Raw genomic sequence first — 20,580 nt, 5'->3', positions numbered from 1 at the left:
ACTGCAGCCAATCAGTGAAGCTGAGGTGAATAGGCCCTATGCACAGCTGCACTACTTCCTGAACTTGTGCAGGCTCCTTTGTTTCCTGTCTGCCAGGATTGGCCAAACTGATTAATCCAGGTGTGTCTGACCAATAACAATAATCAGACACACCTGGATTAATCAGTTTGGCCAATCCTGGCAGACAGGAAACAAAGGAGCCTGCACAAATTCAGGAAGTAGTGCAGCTGTGCATAGGGCCTATGGGAATACACCTCCAGAATGGTAGCAGTAGTAGACGTGGGGAAAGACAAAAACAAGAAAACAAACAAAACTCCATACAGCACCTTTAAGCCTCTTTATAAATAAAATAAAATAAAATAAAATAAAAACTCTAAATTGATTTCCAAAACTTTTAGAAATTTATTTTTTAGCTGTTTAGTTATTTCCCTATGGTAAAACACTGACAGTCAGATTTACTCGTTAAAGCACCCCACCACTGCAGCTGCAATGGTTTATTCCACTGTTATTATGACTTGGCCACAGTCCAAATCGAAAGTGAAACTTATCTTTGTTGGGACTCGGGGCGCCATTTTGTAGCATACCAAAAAATATCTGCGTCACATTTTCAAAGAATAAAGACAAGAGTAAGTACCAAATCTCAAAATTATTCACAAAAGCATTCTTGAAGATTGCTTTTAGTTTAGTACGTATATTGTACTAAACTAAAAGCATACCGGTGATTCTTCACCGTAACTTACAAAATCGAGCGCTTTAGCCTACAGTCCTTGTTCGACGTCCGAGGCCTATAGTGACCTTATCGAATCATACTGCACGTAATCTTAATCGTTGTCCATTTTAGCTTTGGGTTTTTGAGTTTAACTCTGTTTATTAGCATACACGTGTTTGTTAACTTAACGTTACCTCCTATTTTTTATCTTTACGCGCTATTTCAGTTGTTTATTTCTGCATTTGCTGTAAGATTATTTTTGTAATGGTTATTTCCTTTTCGCAATGCCTTTTACCTATATTTCAAGCTGCTAAGTTTACCTCGAACTGCTCACCAGTCACCATAGACGTAACATTATACCAAAGTTTCACACCACCACTTCAACTAGTAGCCTAGCTACATTAACACCTTGGCAGGTAATGTAGGCTACTGTGAAACATTGCATTTTTAATCACTAAACCACTTTTATTCTTCATCAGTATAATGTTATTTTCTGCTTGTTTAGTTGCTCCCCAAGAGTATACATTAAAAAAAATGTTTAAGTTAAAAATTAAATTAAAATTTTACTTACTATGCCTACATACAATTGAAAATAATCATGTCAGCAACTCTTTTAATTAATACTTTCCAATGCGGCTCACAGTCTTCATTCCCAGCTGCAGTTCTTTATAAATGAGGGTGCGGCTGTTTCAAAGGGGGCTGGCATAACTCCCGCCCCATATTTGGTCATACCAAGTCTATTCAAGTAACAGGGTGAACACAAAACAACTAACTTATGGTTGTGGTCCGTTGATTATTTGGAAAATATGAACAATAAGGTACCGTAACAGGAAGTGGTGGACAGCTGGTGTTGTTGCAATTATAATTTATAAGTAACTTTTACATGGCTAATTCAGTCATTTCTAACTTAATGACTTCAGTTCATATATGCTTTTTCAAATATTAGGACTTAAGTCATCCTGTGTCACTACACAAGTTTTGGGAAGTTAAGATTCTGAAAACCCCTTCTGTATGCAGTACAGTCCTTTCAGCAAAATCTTTGTTTACAGTGGTTTTTAAAAAAAAATATATATAGGCTATAAACAATTAGTTACATGTATTTCTCAGTACTAGTAGACATTTCCACAGTGCTTGTTTTTTAAAATATATATAAACAATTAGTTACATATATTTCTCAGTACTAGTAGACATTTTCAAAACTCCTCAGAATGTCAATACAACAGCAGAGTCTGAAGATTAATCTGTGGATCAATTGGTCATTGCTTTGATAAAAAAAAAAATGCTTTCGATGACCATATTTTTCAGATTTTACACGTTACATAACACTTTCAAAATTCCATAATGTTTACAAAAAGAGAAATACTCAACTAATTGTCTAAAATAACACTAATTATTATTATTGTGACTCTTGTGTTGGTTTAGTTTTGTAAGCCTGTGTTTTGGTGAGGTGGAAGATCCGCCTATCCTGCTCCAATATGGATGACACTCAGACATCCAGTGATGAAGAAACCAGGTACTCTTATTTTATTAAAGACTTGAAATAGTAGGCTAAATATTGATACACACCAGTAAAATGCCACAGTGAAGTTAAGTATAAAGATCTGCTTGTTTTATATTATAGTATAATTGTATAGTTGTATAGTATTATATCTCTCTCTTGTATAGTATTATAAATTGTTTATAAACAAGTGCTTCAGGAACAAAAACTTGTAAAATGCTATAATGTTATGCTGCAACCATATGCTATATGCAGAATAATTAACTCTGGAACATTAACTTATTGAAAAATATGTTAAAAAAACACATAATGGGAACCAAGTGGTCCTTGCCATTATTCCATATTTATATAATGGATAAAAATTGATGTCTTCAGTAAATGTTTATGTTTATAGGTGTGTTTTAAATCTAAAATAAACAGACATCTTGGTACATGTGTGGGAACAGCTAGTACTGATGGTGAAGAACATGTTAACTGGTGTCCATTATAATGACCCTCACTTCTGTTATTCTATTCACAGACGATCATCAAGTTTATCAGATTCAGAAATAGTTGAGATCATCTCTCACTTGTCTATTCATCACATAAATGTCTACAGGTACAGATATACTAATAGCAGAACTTGTGTATTGTACAGTATGTTTTTTGCATGAAATTGGAAATTCTTGTCATTTATATTAGTATGCTATTCCCATTTTAAATATAGATTGGAAAGCACATCTTCACACAAATAAATGTTTAATTGTTGTCTCTTGAAAGTGGAAGTGTATGTTTATTTGTTCGTTTTGCTAATGTGCTATAAGTGTCTAATTTAGTGACATTTTTGTGTCCCTGTAAGTTTGGGCCATAAATAAATAATTAAATGTGTTTACAGATTGAAGTGGTTCTTACTAGAGTTCAGTTTGATGATTGAGGGGATTTCTGTCACAGGTTGTTGTATATTATGTGTTTATTTAAATTGAATGTGAATGTGATTGAGGTGAGACAAATGTTACAGTTTAAATGTTACACTCCTCTCTTACAGTTCAGTCCAGCAGGAATCATCAGACTCACCAGAGCCCAGCTGTGTGTCTATGAAGAGTGACTGGTCTATGGATCCACCACTACGTTTTAATGCTCAAAAGAAACCATCAGACTCACCAGAGCCCAGCTGTGTGTCTATGAAGAGTGACTGGTCTATGGATCCGCCACCACATTATATATCATCTTCACTCCGGTACAATATTTCTGCATACATTTGGTATCAGTATTATTTGCAAACACTAAGGAAAAGCTGCAAAAATTCACTGATGCTCAAGAAGACAAACACAAACAACTCATTAAGAGCTGGGGGATGTAAACTTTTGAAAAGGCCTGAGATGTGTGAATTTCTTATTTTGTTTAAATGTGCCCAGATGATTTACATAAATAGTAATACAGAATACTTCTATATTTCCCAGAAGAAAAACAAAAAAACAAACAAACAATTTAGCCCTTTAGTTTATCTCTTAATGCATTGTGTTGCTTTAAGCATCAGTGAGTGTTTGCATCTTTTGTAAGAGTTGTGTATGAGTCCCTCAATTGTCCTTAGTTTGAAAAGATGGATCTCAAAATCATAGTCTTTGTTGGAAGACTTCAAATGTGCAGAAGATGCTGGAAAACCATAGAATGTTCAGGACCTCGAGTATTTTTCTGAAAAACAGTTTAACTGCACAGGACAAACAAGGGACTCATGAACAACTATCACAAAACTAAAAGACAGCTGTGGATCATCCAAATAAATGATACACAGAGTATTAAAGTGGTCCTATTATGCACTTTTTAAACTTGTAGTTAGTGTGTAATGTTGGTGTTTGCGCATAAAAAAGATCTGCAATGTTACAAAGCTCAAAGTCCACTCCAAATGGAGTTTTTTTTATTGAACAGAATCCACTTTTCAAGAACTCCAACGAATGACTCGTTTGGACTACAATGTGGTTTTATCTGGATCTTATGAAATCATAATGTTTCTCATTTAAATAATCCCCACCCATGGAATACACAAAAATGTTGGTGAGGCCTGTTTAAGCTGCACTAGAATAGATGAAGAGTGTTGTCGCCGTTTTTTTTCCCCCCAGAAAAAGTTTGTCCTAAGGCTAATGAACTTAGAGTGGTTAAAAATTACTTTTAAACTGTCCCTGAACATTATAACCTCAATGTTTGTCTGTGCGCTGCACATTTTACAGAGAACAGCTTCCATAAACGAGTACAATGCAGGCTATACACACAAAAGCTTTCCCTGAAAGACGTAGCCTTTCCCATTTTGTCTGGACAATCTGTTGTCTTATTATTTGTAGTTGTGTGTTCTATTAACAGTTCCCATCATGAGCTTTATGTAGTTGTTATAATAGCTATGATGTAAACGAAGGGCAAAGCTTTGCCTCTGATAGCCTGCTAACTAACATTACAATATTGATGTAGTATTTGTTTACTGTAGCTTTTGTAAGCTCTCGCTTTTGTAAGACTGTTCACCGACCCTTAGGATAACATCAGACTAACATCAGAATGCCACTCTGAAAAGTCCTGTGAAATCCGTGCTTGCAAAGTTCATACATGAAATCCGTTTAGCACGATCCTCTTGTTCGTTCAGAGTCTTAATCGAGCTTGAATTGGTTTGAAATTGACGCCATCATTAATATATACATCTGAGTAGAGCTTGCGGTTATGAAGGGGCGTGAACGCTAAGCAGTGCCAATCACAACACACCCAGCTAACCAATCACAGCACATTTCATATTTCAAAGGGAGGGACTTCATCGAAAATGACACATTCGAGACAGACTGGGGAGAGAGGAGCTGTAATAATGTAAAATTTTTGAACAATCAAGCATGAAACCATATTATAGTACACCCCCAAAACAAAATCAAGACTTTGTAAAAGGGCATAATAGGACCCCTTTAAAAATCGAGCATAGGTAAAGGGCATTACATTGTTTATTAATTATTAACATTTAGCAGATTTGTCAGACTGAGTGGCACAGACGGTAGAGCGCGCGACATGTATCATCTGAGCTATTGGTACACTGGGCCATGTCCTGATCTCCTTCCTCTTTCTCTATTTCTATGCATTCCTGTCACTCTTCATGACAACGCACTATAATAAAAAAATTAAAAAGAGAATTTTAACATTTGTAAATTCTGCAAGGTGTATATCCATACATAAGTGCAATGTGCAAACAACATAAAATAATAGCAACAATAACAAAACAATACAAGAGAGTAGCATGTGTACAGAATATACTAGAAAGGATATAACCTGATCCAATTCTTACTACATTTTTATTGCAATACTGTAAATTCTTGTAAATTATTTCTTAGTAATTTAATCCTCACCTGATGTTTTACTATACATTTTATATTGGTAGAGCATCTCCCCACATCACCAGAAACATCACATTGTTTTTCTTGTTTAAATGTGATGTCTGTTGGTTTAGAATTTCTGGAGCCAATTAGGCTCTACAATATGAATGTTGTACACAATTATGTAAAGTTGCTTTTTTTGTCGACTGAAATGTAATGTGTTATTTTAATTCTACAGTCGTACATCTAAACTTAAAAGAAGTCTGAAGAAGAGGTTTGAGTGTCTGTATGAAGGAACAGCACAGTGGGGAAACCCAACACTCCTGAATGAGATCTACACAGATCTCTACATCACAGAGAGTGAGAGTGGAGAGATCAGTAATGAACATGAGGTGAGACAGATTGAGACACAATCCAGGAGAGCAGCAACAGAGGACACACCGATCAAATGTAATGACATCTTTAGACCTTTACCTGGACAAGACAAACCCATCAGAACTGTGTTGACAAAGGGAGTCGCTGGCATTGGAAAAACAGTCTCTGTGCAGAAGTTCATCCTGGACTGGGCTGAAGAGAAAGAGAATCAGGACGTCCAGCTCATATTTCCACTTCCTTTCAGAGAGATCAATCTGATGAAGGACAAAACACTCAGTCTTTCAGATCTTCTTCATGTATTTTTCCCTAAAACTAAAGAAATATCCAGTGATGAATATAAAGTGTTGTTCATCTTTGATGGTCTGGACGAGTGTCGTCTGTCTCTGGATTTTCAGAGCGATGTGAGGTTGTGTGATGTAAGTGAATCAGCCTCAGTGGATGTGCTGCTGACGAACCTCATTGCGGGGAATCTGCTTCCCTCGTCTCTCATCTGGATCACCTCCAGACCAGCAGCAGCCGATCTCGTCCCCTCTGAGTGTGTCCATCGAGTGACAGAGGTACGAGGCTTCAATGAGCCACAGAAGGAGGAATACTTCAGGAAGAGAATCAGTGATCAGAGTCTGGCCGACAGGATCATCACACACCTGAAGTCCTCAAGAAGTCTCTACATCATGTGCCACATCCCCGTGTTCTGCTGGATCTCAGCCACTGTTCTGGAGAAGATGTTGAGTGAAGCAGAGACTGGAGAGATTCCCAAGACTCTCACTCAGATGTACACACACTTCCTGATCCTTCAGACCAACATCAAACATGAGAAGGACTATGAGAAGAACCTGACAGATGAAGACATGATCCTCAAACTGGGGAAACTGGCTTTTCAGCAGCTTGTGAAAGGCAATGTGATCTTCTATGAGGAAGACCTTAGAGAGTGTGGCATTGATGTGACAGAAGCATCAGTTTACTCAGGATTGTGCACTCAGATCTTCAGAGAGGAGTCTGGCTGGTATCAGGGGAAAGTCTTCTGCTTTGTTCATCTGAGTGTTCAGGAACATCTAGCGGCTCTATATGTGCATCTCTCCTGTACGAACAACAACAGAAATGTGTTTGACCCAAACACCAAACAGAGTTCGCTGTCTAAAGTCAAGGACTTGTTTCCACTTATGTTTAAACATGTTTCATTATCTGCGCTGCATCAGAGAGCTGTGGATGAGACTCTACAGAGTAAAAATGGACATCTGGATCTTTTCCTGCGGTTCCTTCTGGGTCTGTCAGTGGAGTCTAATCAGATTATCCTACAAGGACTAATGATGCTGACAAGAAGCAGCTCTGACAGCAATAAGGAAACAGTTGAGTACATCAAGGAGAAGATCAGGACCATTGACTCTCCAGAGAAATCCATCAATCTGTTCCACTGTCTTAATGAACTGGGTGATCGTTCACTAGTGGAGGAAATACAACAATATCTGAAGTCTGGAAAAATAAAGGAAGTCAAACTATCTTCCTCTCAGTGGTCAGCTGTAGCCTTTGTGTTGTTGACATCAGAGAAGATGGAGGAGTTTAGGCTGAATGAATTTGTTGGAGCAGAAAATAAAGCTGATCACGTTCTTAAGAAGCTGCTGCCTGTGATTAAAGAGTCCAGATCAGTTAAGTAAGTATCACTAAGAAGAATAACTAGACTGTTAAAGATGAAAAGAAAACGAAGCAGTATATCTCACAAATTTTTAGTTATGCAGATACTGTTATTTATTATTTATTTTAGTGTTGAGGAAAAAATCTCTTCCAAGCTGTGTAGCATATCTTCCACCTAAATCTTATTTGTATTCATGAGCACAGCTATGTAAAGACATAGAGGGAACTCTAGCCAAAATCCTTGATCAAATGTGTCTTATCAAACAAATGTGTCTTATAAACACTGTTGCAACAGCCAGAGAAAAATTAACATAAAAAAGTCGAATCAAACTGCTCAACTAAAGCAAACTGAAACTAAACTATTATTTTCAATAAAGCGTCAACATCTAAACCTGTTAATTCTCAATTATAACTTCTGTAGATGTATGACAGAAATAAAGTCAAACTGGTTAGTAATAAGTGAAGCTAGTAATGCTGTTTGTCCACATACCTTTTTTTAGAAGGGTCTCTTTAGTGTCCTAAGTTACTGTAACATTCTACTGCCTGTAAACTGTTAGTGTCTTTCGGACTGTTCCACAGGTACTACATATTATGAAATAATTGTTTATGGTTCATCGAACAAGCATGAAAAACATTGTTTAAAACCTTTCCAATAAAGATAGGTAAAGCTTATCTGGATTTTACAAAAATAAGTTTAAAATAGTATCCTGGGGCCATTGTAAAGGGACATATATTTGGGGAATTAATTTTGCTGAGTTTAGTTCTGTGTTGTTGTATTCATTCACACATTTTTAGCTGACAGCATTTTGTTTCTGTAATAGTAGACCAATAATTATTAGGTTTAGAGTGTATATCTTGCCACATGAAGATACACATAAACACTAATGTTTATTCATGAGGCCCCTGGTGATTGATTGTTAATGTTTAAACACTAAGCTCCTCAGTATGATGATACTGCAGTCACTGAAATTTGAAACCATCATGAAATTAAAATTCACCCTATCTATTTTCTAAATGCGTGTTACAGATCTTGGGCCCTATCTTGCACCCAGCGCAATTTACTTTGTACACCGACGCATGTATCATTCCTATTTTGCACCTACGCACAGCGGATTTTTCCCTCCACAGACGCACGTCGGTAAACTAGGGAATGAAAGCTCGCGGGGGGGGGCAGTTCAGCGGCGCAAACGTTCCCTGGTGCTATTTTGTTGTTTCAAAAAACAACTACACAGACCAGGAAAAAAACTTGTCTAAAGTCAGTGGCGTGTTGCCCGTGTTATTTATGATATTTTAAGGGCGCGTGCTTGGCCATTATTGTGTGATCAACGCGCATACACTTTGATTCTCTCATCTAAACCGACGCAGCAGTTTCCATTTTTACAAATCATACATTATTACAAGGAAACATATTAACACACGAGGGAAATCATTGTTGTGTCCATGAAGATGTGAAAAAATAGGCATAAATCTAGTTTACACATTTTTTTTTAATATATATATTTTTATTGAGCAGATTTTTAGATGACAATATGTGCATGGCATATATGAAAAACATCACAACCTGCTTTTTTTTTAACATCCATAAAAATGAATAAAGAAAAATTATACAAATATACAGAACACTCTAAACTCTACCCAACCCTAAACATCCCACAAAATAAATAAATAAATAGAAAAGGGAGAAAAAAAGAAAAGAAAAAAAAACTCAAATCTCCAATGAAGGTACAGTCTCAACAAAGGAAATAATAGGATTCCACGTTTTATAAAATAAGTTAACAGAGTCCCTGATGGAGTGTTTAATTTTTTCCAGGTGTAGAAAGGACATTAGGTCTTTCAGCCAAGAGAAATTAGAAGGGGGGCATGAGGATTTCCAGTGCAACAGTATTCGTCTTCTGGCTACCAATGAAGCAAAAGCAATAATGTCAGCATGACGCTTGTTGTACAAGCCATCAACAGGTGTTATTCCAAAAATTGCAATTATTGGGCAGGGTGTCACAGAGACATTGAGAGCCTTTGACAGCGTAGCAAAAAATGAAGACCAGAATGAATACAATTTAGGACAGGTATAAAATGTATGAGTATGATCTGCTGGGGAGAGCGAACATCTATTGCACCTATCATCTTCTGTTAAAGAGAGTTTCTTCAATTTTGCTTTGGTGAAATGAATTCTGTGAACAACTTTAAACTGAATAAGGTTCAAGCGAGCGCAGATGCAGACAGAGTTAATTTTAGCTAGAGCGTTATTCCACAGCTCCTCTTCAAGCTCCAGTCCTAGCTCTTTTTCCCAGGTTCCCTTGAGTGCAAAAAGAGGAGGGAGCTGGGAAGATTGTAACAGGCCATAAATTGAGGAAATATGGCTATGTGATTTCGGGAGTGACATTATATCTTCAATTAAAGTTTTCATTGGTTGGTGAGGGAAGGTAGCAAAATGTGCTTTAGCAAAGTCACGCAATTGAAAATAGCGGAATAAATTGGATTTAGGAATTTTGAATCTACTCATCAAATCATTGAATGACGCAAATACATGATCATCAAGAAACAAATCATGAAACAGTACTAGGCCCTTCTCTCTGAGCTGTGCATAAGTTAAATCCAAAGTAGAAGGCACAAAAAGATGGTTACCGCAAATAGGCATTAAGGTGGACAGTGTGTTTAATTTAAAATGATGACAAAACTGTTTCCAAATTTTGAGCGATGAAAGCACAATCGGGTTGGTGGTGTATCTAGAGGGGCGTCTCAAATTGGGATCAAAAACTAATGCCGATAACGAGGATGATAGGCAGGAGTTAGCTTCTATCATACACCAATCAATATTCGGAGAATTACACCATGCATATATTTTCTGAATATTAGCTGCCCAATAATAGAAAAGGAGATTTGGAAGAGAGAGACCCCCATCTTGTTTGGTTCTTTGAAGAGTTGACTTGTGTACACGCGGAGGCTTACCAGCCCAAATATATGAGGATATAATGGTGTCGAATGATTTAAAAAAAGATTTAGGAAGAAAAATAGGAATAGTCTGAAATAAAAAAGTATTCATGGTAGAATATTCATTTTAATTGATTCAATCCTACCTACTAAAGAAAGTGGAAGATTGCTCCAACGCTGGAGATCTACTTTAATGCGGTCCATTAATTTTGTAAAATTTTCTTTGTGCAATGACTTGAATGAGTTTGAAATATGAACCCCTAGGTAACGGAAACCTATAGGGGACATGTGGAAAGGGAGCATAGCTGGAGAAATTTGTTTTGCCAATTCATCTATGGGAAAACACTCACTTTTAGCAAAATTCAACTTATATCCTGAAATAAATCCGAACTCATTCAACAGGTGCATTATATTATCTATGCATTTAAGAGGGTCTGAGACATATAACAGGAGATCGTCAGCATACAATGAGACACGATGCTCCCTTCCTCCTCTATAAATACCTGAAAACACTGAAGATGATTTTAATGCTATAGAGAGAGGCTCTATAGCTAAAGCAAAGAGGAGAGGCGAAAGTGGGCAACCCTGACGGGTGCCACGAGAAAGAGAGAAATAAGGTGACGTTTCAGAGTTCGTTTTCACACAAGCCGATGGAGTGGAATATAGAAGACGAATCCATGATATTATTTTAGGTTCAAATCCAAATTTTTGTAAGACCGTGAATAAATAATCCCACTCCACCCGGTCAAAAGCTTTCTCTGCATCTAGCGAGATAACCATTTCTGGCCTTGATGACTTCGATGGAGTAAAGACTACATTTAGGAGTCTACGTATATTGGAAGACAACTGACGACCAAGTATAAAGCCAGTTTGATCATCTGATATAATGGACTGGAGATGAGCCTCTAAGCGTTTGGCCAATACTTTAGCTAGTAATTTAATGTCATTATTAATTAGGCTAATAGGTCTGTAGCTGCCACAAAATTTAGCATCTTTGTCTTTCTTTAATATTAAGGAAATCAAAGCTTGGTTTAAGGATGACGATAGGAAGCCTTGGGGTGTATTCACACCTGCCTTGTTTGGTTCGATTGAATCGAACTCTAGTTCGTTTCCCCCCTTGGTGCGGACCTTTTGGGCAGGTGTGAATACAGCAATCGAACTCTGGTGCGGACCAAACAATCGAACCGAGACCCAGCTGAAGAGGTGGTCTCGGTACGGTTCCAAACGAACTCTGGTACGGTTCGTTTACGATGTGAACATGAACCGACCCAATATCGGCCCAATATCAATATCGACCCAATATTGTTCATTCAAGTGCGAAAGAGAATTCCATTCCGGCGCGCTGTCTGGCCACACGATAGGCCACTGTTGCGCGTCATTCTGCGCGTCGTGTGTGCATCATTGGCAGTGTTGTGCATGAACGTGTTCACTGAACGCGTTCATATTTTCGCCGAACGCTGAACGAATCACTTTTAATACAATGAACGTGAACGAGAGATTTTTCGAGAGAACTCATCTGATTTTTTGTACATAGCATAGCCTATTTGTTAGGATTTTAGTATCATAATGATTGATTAGGCTAATAAATGCACGCACAATTATCCGTGAACTTGATTTGAACAAATGCCTTTCAACTTGTGTGTGCAAAATTCAGAATTAAATTAATGTGCAGAAATTTGTACAAATAGAGAGTAGGATATGTAGGCCTAGCCTACTATACTGTTGTAGCCATTTAAAAAAGCGCGTTTCATATTTGTTAAAATATTATAATGTTATTTTTTTTTCCATTTATGTTGATTTATGAAAAGTGAACAGCACGACCGAGATAGGATGCGCAATATGAGACATGGAGCGGGTCAGACATGATTTTGACCGTTGAAGTTGAAGTTGTTATAGAAAGCCTTTCTTTAAAGTGAATTTCGTTTTGTATAAATTGTATCTTAATTTTAATACATTTTTCATCAACCAATAGCCTGTATTTAATGAATAGGCCGACGAAACAAATATAACGGAGGCGCCCGCGCGCTCACTTGCATTGCACGTGAACTGAGCACATCCTAACTTAACGAATCTCAGTGTATGCCTCACACAGACATGACAAATACATCAAATACACAAAGCTTGAAATGTCTTTAAACGAAATAATTCAAAACGAAAAAAGAAAAAGGCTACTTTCTGATTATGTAATCCATAGGCTTAGCCTATTTATGTGTATTTCTCTCTAAGCGCGTTCTCACGGAGATGGCGATCGTCAACTTCATCTTTGCAGCCGAGTCGACACTTTTAGAGAAAACACTTGTTTATTAATAAAAATCAATACATGTGTCACCGGATTTACAGATGCACGCACACATATTATTTCGAAATAACAAGACAGTAAAAGAACAAATATTGCAGTAGCCTACGAAATATCTCCAAATTTATTTTTAATTTTTTTTTATATTTTTTTATATCTCCGAGCCTTTTTTTTGTTGCACTTCCTGATTTCCCTACTTGAGAATCCTTGTCCAATGAATGGACGACCTTAGCACACGTGTGGTTTTGTTTACACATTTTGGTTCACTTGCAAAAAGAGCAGTGTGAAAGCGAACCGTACCAAACAAAAAAACAAAAAAAATTATTTGGTCCGGACCAAAGCAAGTGAACTATCGGACTCTCCTGGTGTGAATACACCCTTGATCTAGGGAGTGATTGTACAGTTCTAATAATAAGGGGGATAACTGAGTGGAAAACTTTTTAAGAAATTCGGCAGGGAAGCCGTCAGGGCCAGGAGCTTTGTTATTTTTCATGGTTAGGATACAGGAGGTTATCTCTTCCAAGCTAATAGGCTCATCAAGGCTGCTGGCTATATCAGGACTTATCTTAGGTATTTCTAAAAGAGAAAGGAAATACTCAATATCAGTAATGTCCACACTAGCTTCTGATTTGTAAAGATTAGAGTAGAAAGAAGAGAACTCTGTGTTTATTTTAACCGGATCGGTAATAAGGTTATTTGAGGAGTCATACACCTGTGAGATTAACTGAGAAGCAGTTTGATGTCTGAGCTGAGATGCTAACAGACGACCAGCTCTATCTCTATGCTCATAGTAGGTTGCTCTTGTGAGTTTTAGCAGAAACTCCGCCTTGTTGGTTGTCAATAAGTCGAATTCAGTTTTTTGTTTTAGCCGTTGTGTCTCCAAAACAGGGTTTGGTGACCTGGCATTTAGCCTATCTACCTCTAGAATTTTGTCAACGAGTTTCTGCTGTTTTAATTTCCTAGCTTTAGTCCAATATGCATTAAAGGAAATAATCCTTCCACGTATAAAAGCTTTAAATGTTTCCCATAGAAGAGATGACGAAACCAAATCTGATTTGTTGGTTTCCAAAAAAAAATCAATGTTCTTAGAAATATAATCGCAAAATTCTTCATCAGCCAACAACCCAGTATTGAGCTTCCAGCCTCCAGCATGTCTACACAAGTTTTGTGGGAAAGAGAGGTCTAAAATGTGTGGGGCATGGTCTGAGATAATTATCGCTGAATATTCTGTGGATTTAACCTGAGATAGAAGAGCCTTGTCAATAAAAAAATAATCAATACGTGAATAAACACGATGGACATTTGAAAAAAAAGAAAATTCTTTTGAAGTTGGATTAAGAAAGCGCCAAGGGTCTACACACCCCGTCTGATCTGCTAGAGATGAGAAGGATCTGGACATTGACGTAGGAGCTGATGACTTGGGCTGTGAGCGGTCCAAACTTGGGTTGACTGTGCAATTAAGATCCCCACCTAAAATAAGGTGATGGGTATCCAAATTTGGAAGATGGGAAAAGAGCGAGGTCATAAAAGCAGGGTTATCAAAGGGAAAAAAAGAAAAGAAAAGAAGAAAAAAAGGGGGGGGGGGAAAGAAACCTATACTTACAACTCTGATGCTCGTCTTTTTGAACATGACGAGTAGCCAGAACAACGATTCACACAACCGATTAACCACGTATAACTGTCAACTCCTAAAAGTTAAATATACACCTAAAGCAGCTATCAAGGCTTAGATGTGCCGATAAACTATGATAAGGAAGAAAAAAACTAGTAACATTAGATAATAAGAAAGCATTAAACAAAAAAAATAGTTAAAGTTGGCAAACTATATTAAGCGATCCGCCACAAGACGGCACTGCCAACATGGATCAGGTGGTATGACATTTAAAATTATCAACCGGATAACTTATGTGCAGTCCATAAAATATATAATATGGGGATGCGTGAATAACATCCAAATAAAGCAGACAGATGCACTCGTAGTGTGACAGATTAATTTTCCTCAATGCCAATCATAAGTAACGTGAGAGCTTAATACTGTCCTTACATTATTTACAGCAGCTTGTACCTGTTGAATTTACCATCCCAATTCGGACACGCGTATTAGTCCACGACTTAGGTTGGAAAGTTTTGATGGTAAAACGTCTCCGCTGCCTCAGGGGAATCAAAGATCCGTTCCACGCCGTTACGACTCACTCGGAGGCGAGCAGGGTACAGCATTCCAAAACGCAACTCCTTGCTGGTAAAATAGGCTCTTGATCTTATTGAAAGCCGCTCGTTTCCTCGCCACCTCGGTGCTGAAGTCCTCGTACATCTTGATTTTGTGGCCCTTGTAAGACATGTCCTTGTGGGATTTAGCCCAACTCATGACAGTTTCCTTAGCGATGTATTGGTGAAATCTGATAATAAGCGGACGTGGAGATTTCTCTGCGCGAGGTCTGGGCCTCAGGCTACGGTGGGCGCGATCCAGCTCAGGTGGTTCTGTAAGGGAGTCACCGAGGAGTTCAGAAAGCAGGTTAGTCATGAACTCCCTTGCGTTTTTTCCCTCAAGGCCCTCAGGAAGGCCTACCACTCGTATGTTATGGCGCTTCGAGCGAGAAATCAGATCTTCTACATTAGCTTTGAGCGCCGTGTTTTCCTTTTCCATTGTCGTCAGTTTTGATTGAACAGCATTTACATCATGCTCGAGCTGAGTTATTCGGTCGCTATGATCTGAGAGACCCGATTCCATCTCGCTTATGGTCACTGCCTGTGTTGTCAGGGTCGCACCAATCGATTCAATTGAAGATCGTATTGGTTCCAGAGAACTATTTAGAAGTGTAACGAACTCACCAGTCATGTCTTTTCTGAATTTTTCGAGCTCTTTAACTAGAGATTCGATTGTGAGCTGTGCAGATACGGACTCGTTTTCCGCCATTTTGCTGCTTTCTTGAACTTGAGACTGTTGTTTCCTCGTAGACTTGCTCATTTTAAGTGAAAGATTCCGAAGGCGGAATGTTTCAAACATACAAAAAGGATTCAATGAATACAATGTGCTGGTAAAATAGGGTGTATACTGAAGAGATTACATGAAATAATGCGGAGCTTCGACACCATGCGTCTCAACACCACATTACCAAACCGGTAGTTTACACATTTACCCAAATTATTATACGCCTGTTTAACCGAAGTTAATTTGGGTGGGTTTCTCCCATCCCCATACAATGTAACACGTCTCTGTCTTTTACGGCCCTGATGAGAACGTCGGTCTCCTCGGCTGTGAACCGCTCCTGGCGTGCGCCTGTTAAACCCGCCATTATAATAGCAATCTGCCATGGAACAAGCGCGTCTGCTCTTAAAGCGAATGTGAGAGAACGCTCTGATTGATTTATTTCACGTTACACCCAAACCACACCTATGAGTGATGTAGCCTTCAGACCAACCCATTTTAGATTTGCGTCGGGAGCAAGAGTCATTTATCCCGCCGGTATAATAGCAACAGCGCCCAATACCTGCCCACAAAGTTACTTGCGTTTCGAGTTTGATACTTGCGTTTCAGATCATTAAAAAAGGGCCCCTTATTGTGAACATTCATATGTTTGTTTAAAAAAAACTATTTTTTTTACCTTACAATGTTTAATCAAAATTCCATAATCGGACCTTCCGGTGAAAATAACAAACTTTTCTCTGGTACTGTATGCAAGGCTTCTCCAATAATTTAGTCTGCTAAAACTCTGCAACCTCACGTGCAATGCCCACATCTCAAAATCCAATTAACAACCGATTTATAAAACCTTTTTTTTTATTTTATATATATATAATTTGTTTCACCCGGATGTACATCACAATATGGAAGAAAATATCTGTCGCTACTTCTGTTTTATTGTGACTAATTTGTCTGATCTTTGTGTTCTGATCTAAGAAAGTGAATAGTGTGTCATTGTTCTCTACAGGTTGAGTAAGTGTGGCGTCACAGATGAAGGTTGTGCTGCTTTGGCTTCAGCTCTGAGATCAAACCCTTCACACCCTAGAGAACTGGATCTGTCATTGAATAAACTAGGAGACTCTGGTGTGATGCTTCTCTCTGCTGTACTGGAGGATCCTTACTGTAAATTGGAGATACTCAGGTGAGAATCACACATGGTCTGGTACTCTTTTTTTTAATCCTCTCTTTTTTTAAGATTTAAGGAAGCAATGTAGGATGGTTTTGGGATCAGAAAGCACCAGGAGCTTCCTGGGATATGATCTCGGGTCACTGTCTTAGAACGCTGATCACTAGGCTATCAGCTATGACAAATTCTCTTTTAGTGAAGCAAATTATGGGGGATAATCAACAAAAGATTTTGATTAAAAATGTTAAGTTAGTGCTGCAAACTCATCATCTTTCTGTGGAATTCCCTGTTTATCTGACAACAAAACAGATTTTTTTTTCAGTGATGCCCCCTTTAATTTGGGTGGTGACCAAATTTTACTAAAATTTAACGGATACAAAGCAAACACAGCATGTTACACTGTGATGTGTACACTGTATTACTACGATTATGTTACATGCCTAGGAACAATCTGAAAAGTGAGTAGGAAAAGTCTAATCCTGTGTCCCAATTTGCATACTATCCACCCTAAATACTATACATGATTAGAATTAGTGTGGTCCCAAATCGAGGTATGTATCCCAAAAATACCCGGATGGTCTACTATTGGTCTAAAAAGAACTACAAACATGGCAGACGTGTGTAAGACAGATAATTCTTCGTCCCTGTTAGATAAGTATGTCTCGTAAATGTAACTTTTTTTGTTTACATGTGGTTTAAAACAAATAAACCATCTGATCGAAACATTTGGAAAAGCACATATATGTAGTAAGTGACTTTTGTCTTAGGACGATATGAAATTATATTTATTTGAGTAAGAAAGCTCTCTTAACTCAAAAATTTTAAATATGATCATACAGATGTGGGCAGGATAAATTACATACTTTGAGGTCATAGGCTACAACATCCCCACAACCCTATAGGACAAGCAGTTAGATAGATGGATGAATGGAGAATAGATGGATGGATGGACCTGTGTGTTGTGATCTGAGAGAGTGAAGAGTCTGTCATTGTTCTCCACAGATTGATGTGTTGTGGCGTCACAGATGAAGGTTGTGTTGCTCTGGCTTCAGCTCTGAGATCAAACCCTGAACACCTGAGAGAACTGGATCTGTCACAGAATAATCTAAAAGATTTAGGAGTTAAGCTTCTCTTTGCTGAACTCAAGAATCCTGACTGTAAATTGGAGATTCTGGGGTAAGACATCTCTCAGATGAATCAACGTGATTCAATTTAATATAATTTTGTTATGAACCAACACAGCAGTGGTCAGGGGCACACACACATAAAAAAAAATACATTATCCTTGGAATAATGGAAGCTTGTTTCCACCACAGAATAAAAAAAATAAAGGTAACTGCGACTTCTCACAATTTTGACAAATGCAGGTTGTGACTTTATATCTCGCAATTTGCATTTTATAACTCACAACTTTAAGTTTTTATACTCACACTTTTAACTTTTTTTTGCACAATTACAAGTGTGTGTGTATATATATATATATATATATAATTAAAAATAAACTCGCAATTGAGAGAAAAAAAGTCAGAAAGGGAGATAAAAAGTTGCAATTACTTTTTTTGTTTTTTTTTCGTGGCGGAAAAAGCTTAAAATTAAGAAACTTAATCTAGTATTACAACTAAATATGTTAATAATTGCATTACAATATAATATTCATTATAATACACATAAACATAATATTACATTATATTTGTTACATTATAGGCAGCATCCAAAACCTAAACTTTTTAAATAATTGTATTGTTACATTTAAAATAAAATATTGAAATGTTTAATTGGAAACAATATGGACTAACTAGTATTTCCAATGCCAACTTGCAGCAGCAGTACCGCACATCTCTATCCTCAACAACAGTGTGTCATTGTTCTCCACAGGTTGAGTCGTTGTGGTGTCACAATTGAAGGTTGTGCTGCTCTGGCTTCAGCTCTGTTATCAAACCCTGAACACCTGAGAGAACTGGATCTGTCTCGGAATAAACTAGGAGATTCTGGATCTGAACTTCTCACTGCTCTAGTAAATTCTCCACATTTTAAACTAGAGAAACTACTGTAAGTACTAATAATTTCAAATAAATACTCTTTTTTTTTCATGTAGCTTAACATTTTAAATAGTTATATGCCTATATTTTCATGAAGAATTTTAATGTGACTGATCTAATGTTTTCAGTAAAATGTGCCACAATTTCATTCACCAAAATTCCCAGTTGATGGGTAAATTCATTTTAAATTAGCTTTTCCTAATTATGTGCTCACAATGTGACAATTCAAATATCACATATATCTAAGGTATTGGAAGATTAATAAAGACCTTGAAAAAGATTGCACAAATGCACTTGTTAATTTCGCAGAGACTAACACAGTATCTCATGAAATATATTTATAGTATATAAATATAAATATAGTATAGATGTGATTTCATTGTTTAAAAATCAGTTTTGAATAAACATGTTCTACATATTGTAATAGTGTGTCCAAAAATATATAATAAGATGCCTGTTTAAAACTTTTGTCAATTAATTTGAGTATTTTTCCTATTATTGTACATTAACTTATACTGCACAGTGCACATATATACTGTATATTATAACATTCATAGAACTGGTAGTTATTACAAAGAAAGGCTAATTTTAAATAGTCATGTATCATTCTGGCCTAATTTGTACATGATTTCAGTCAAGAAATCCCTAATAACAAATTTTTGGCTCAGACCGTTTCTTTTTGCATATGATCAGGCTTGTTTATAATTTATCTGTTTTAAAAGAGTTAATATATATTTGAGACGTTTAGTATTACAAATGAATTTCTGATTTTACACATGTGACTGTGTTTTTTTTTAGGCTTTACAAGCATCCGATGATATTCTCGTATTTGCCTGGCACCAACTTTGTGGGAGTGCATGCGCACCGACTCCGCCCCCACACACTTACGGAATAATTTGCCACTTTCTAATAGTCCCTGCAGTGCTTGCTCTGACTGACACACACCTGAAGAACACGCACAGAAGGCCGCCTCTATCAGAAAGCGATCCCTGAATTCAGTTCTCTTCAATGGCTTATTGCGCTTGAATGGACTAATACACACTAATAATGATGATGGTTTGTTTTACTGAGTAGTGCCGATTCTGTTAAGTATTTGTTGGCGCATGTGTGGAGAGTAAGCAGAGATGGCCTAGTGTACATGGTGGCAGCACACCACTGTTTTGGCAGCAGTAAATACATGTCAATGTTCCTCTTCAAATTAAAACATGGTGTCAGAAGTGGTTTTGAAAGGAACACATGGGTGATGCAGACTATAAAAGTGAAAAGAAAAGTCTGAGGATTACATGCACGCGCGTGACAAGAAAACACAGGGAAAATGGAGGGATTGCAGCTTCAACTCTCAAGTAATGTTACTGAAAATTGCAGACGATTTAAACAAAGATTTCTTCTGTATTTATCTGCAATTAATGGAGATCGAAAGTCAGAAAAATTAAAGCATTACTGCTTCATGTGGTTGGCGAATGGCGATGAAGTTTGTTTGAGATTACAGTCAATAATGGATAAGTTTGAAGCATTTTGCTTACCGAAGAGAAATGTTAGCTATGAGAGGCACCCAGAAAAGTGGGTAGACTATTGATCGGTATCTGACTGAGCTAAGATATGGGAGTAAAACGTGCAAGTTTGGAGATTCCCTGATAAAAGACAGAATTGTGTGTGGAATACCTGATAATGGATGGAGGGAGTTGGTTACTTAGAGAACAG

At 37.4% G+C, this 20,580-nt stretch overlaps 1 protein-coding gene across 2 annotated transcripts; it reads left to right on the top strand.

Annotated features, from left to right (window-relative positions):
• Positions 1-175: 175 nt before the first annotated feature.
• On the top strand, positions 176-20,331 carry LOC306996953 (NACHT, LRR and PYD domains-containing protein 3-like). Of its 2 annotated transcripts, XM_079609916.1 has the most exons (9): positions 176-626; positions 2,132-2,222; positions 2,728-2,805; positions 3,232-3,423; positions 5,763-7,547; positions 16,682-16,855; positions 17,843-18,016; positions 18,716-18,889; positions 19,678-20,331. In XM_079609916.1, exons 2-9 carry the CDS (start codon positions 2,185-2,187, stop codon positions 19,772-19,774), a joined length of 2,712 nt encoding a protein of 903 aa, XP_079466042.1. In that variant the 5' UTR covers positions 176-626; positions 2,132-2,184; the 3' UTR covers positions 19,775-20,331. The 2 variants fall into 2 exon arrangements, with proteins under 2 accessions (XP_079466042.1, XP_079466043.1); XM_079609917.1 differs by lacking the exon at positions 2,728-2,805.
• Positions 20,332-20,580: the final 249 nt, after the last annotated feature.

The sequence above is a fragment of the Phoxinus phoxinus genome, assembly GCF_949152265.1.
Source record: "Phoxinus phoxinus genome assembly, chromosome: 4".
NCBI classification, from domain to species: domain Eukaryota; kingdom Metazoa; phylum Chordata; class Actinopteri; order Cypriniformes; family Leuciscidae; genus Phoxinus; species Phoxinus phoxinus.
Note: the sequence above shows the minus strand (reverse complement) of the source record. Positions and strands in the feature narration are given on the sequence as shown.